Source organism: Anneissia japonica, unplaced genomic scaffold, assembly GCF_011630105.1.
Source record: "Anneissia japonica isolate Jap-2015-1 unplaced genomic scaffold, ASM1163010v1 scaffold12522_len2298_cov107, whole genome shotgun sequence".
Lineage (NCBI taxonomy): Eukaryota > Metazoa > Echinodermata > Crinoidea > Comatulida > Comatulidae > Anneissia > Anneissia japonica.
This window is the reverse complement of record NW_022704315.1, coordinates 1-2,229: the sequence shown is the minus strand read 5'-3', so window position 1 is coordinate 2,229 and position 2,229 is coordinate 1. Positions and strand designations below refer to the sequence as shown.

At 39.8% G+C, this 2,229-nt stretch overlaps 1 protein-coding gene across 1 annotated transcript; it reads right to left on the bottom strand.

The window, feature by feature from the left end:
* Window positions 1–389: 389 nt before the first annotated feature.
* Window positions 390–770, bottom strand: LOC117104598. Its single transcript, XM_033245447.1, has one exon. The coding sequence runs from the start codon at window positions 768–770 to the stop codon at window positions 390–392; it is 381 nt and encodes a 126-aa protein (XP_033101338.1).
* Between the last annotated feature and the right edge of the window lie 1,459 nt (window positions 771–2,229).

Here is a 2,229-nt window from a genome sequence, read left to right as displayed (position 1 = left end):
TTGGAACAGCCCTGAGGGGTGGTAGCCCAATTAATTAGACAGCTGTAAGCCACGCTCTGATTGGCCCTTGTGGGAATGGGAAAATTATGCAAATAAGCCCACTACATGGGGGAGACTTCAGTTGGTTCCTAGATAGCCCTGAAACTATGGTTTATGGTTTATGGTTTTATATTTATATAGCGCCTTCCACGATCGAAACCGTCTCAAAAATATGTGAATAATGTATGGAAATAAATTTGACCGGAAATAACCTAAACTAACCAAACAGAATAACCGACAAAACAGATAAAAAATAGAATCACACATCATCACACCGTTTCACTGACCGACCAAGGCCGACCACATGACCTGTCTCTTATACACATCTAGATGTGTATAAGAGACAGGGTCTATAGTGAGTTATAAAGATGAGTTTTCAATCGGCTTTTGAAAATCCCAGTTGAAGGTGCCTGGCGTACATAATCGGGCAGGCTGTTCCAAAGCTTAGGGGCAGCAACTGCAAATGCTCGATCACCATAAGTTCTGAGACGACATTGGGGAACGAATAGCACAGATTTATCGGTTGTTGACCTAAGGGATCTTGTACAAGTCGTGGATCTTGTCACAATCATCTCACGGATGTATGCTGGTGACTGGTTGTTCAATGATTTATATGTAATAAGCATTAGCTTAAACACAATGCGTTTCTTGACCGGAAGCCAGTGTAATTGACGGAGAGTTGGAGAAATGTGGTCAAATCTGGAGGTGCCGGTTACAAGACGGGCTGCCATATTTAAAAGAAGTTGAAGTTTTACAAGATGCTTATGTGGAATGCCATATACTATACTGTTGCAGTAATCGAGTCGAGATGTTATTAATGCATGAACAATTTTAATTAAAGCCTTGTTGGTTAAGAATTTCTTAATAAATCTAATATTGCGCAAGTGGTAGGAAACAGATTTGCAGATGTTATTAATATGACTACACATTGTCATATTAGAGTCGAAAACTACACCGATATTACGAACCGCTGAAGATGGAACAATCGAGGAGTCGCAGATGTTAATGTTTTCGATAACAGGCAGTCTTTTAAGGTGCTTAGAGTGGATGAACAATACCTCAGTTTTATTGGGATTAAAACTAAGCATGTTATCTGCTAACCAAAACTGAACGTCCCTCACACAAGCTTCAATAACCGTCTTAGCCTCATTATACTTGCCAGGATTGAAACTTAGATATAACTGCGTGTCATCAGCATACTAGTACGGTACTGAAGAGACTCCCGTTATTGATCTTCTATTGTTACATCAAGGTTGCACGTTTACTTTACGAATACTACGACCCAATGAAGGGGGAGTACTAGAATAGTTATTTTGGAAATAAAAACTGACTTGCCTCACGTGGATCGTGAATTCAAATTGTGTCTGTATTATTTGATTGCTTTCTGTTTAGTGAAGTCGGTGGTGTACAACCGCCGCTGAACCCTGACGCTCATAAATAGGCCTAGTTATCCTGGCAGACGAAGGAGATTCGTTACACACACGATACGCATACAGTTACCTGTTAATAGACAATGTAACTCACAGGAAGTTACGTCGTCTGCTATCAAAGAATGGCCCTACACACAGCACACGTGTGTTACTGTTAAATGTATGAGACATGTAACCATGTAACACCAAAGTAGATACAATAGTTGCCGGGGATCTACTCCCTGGAGACCTATACCAAAAAATGACATTTTTTCCTAGGTTATTCCTAGGTTATTAAAATTACTAGTGTTAACTCCACCCAGGTCTAGTTTATACTGCGCCGGCCATAGGTCCTGGCCATCGTTCGAGAATAACGATGTCGAAACGGTAATTTATTTCAATGCCCAAGAAACGTAAAAATTCAAATAATCAATAAACACTAGTACATTATAAAACTGTAAAATACCAGCGGTAATATATTTTGGTTTGCCATAAAATGTACTTTTTGAAATCTAAAAGCAGGAACTTGTCAGAACTCCACCCAGGTATGGTTTATACTGTACCGGTCATAGGCCTAGGCCCTGGTCACCGGACGAGAATATCGACGTCGAAACGGTAATTCAGTGCCCAAGAAACTTAAAAATTCAAATAATTAACTAGATTTGAACTCGTCACTGAGGACGAATTCGGTGATCCGCCGTACTTCGACCCTAACAAAGCACGCGCGTTTCTGATTGAAAAGTATTATATGCTAAAACATGCTCTATTTAAAGAGTAATTT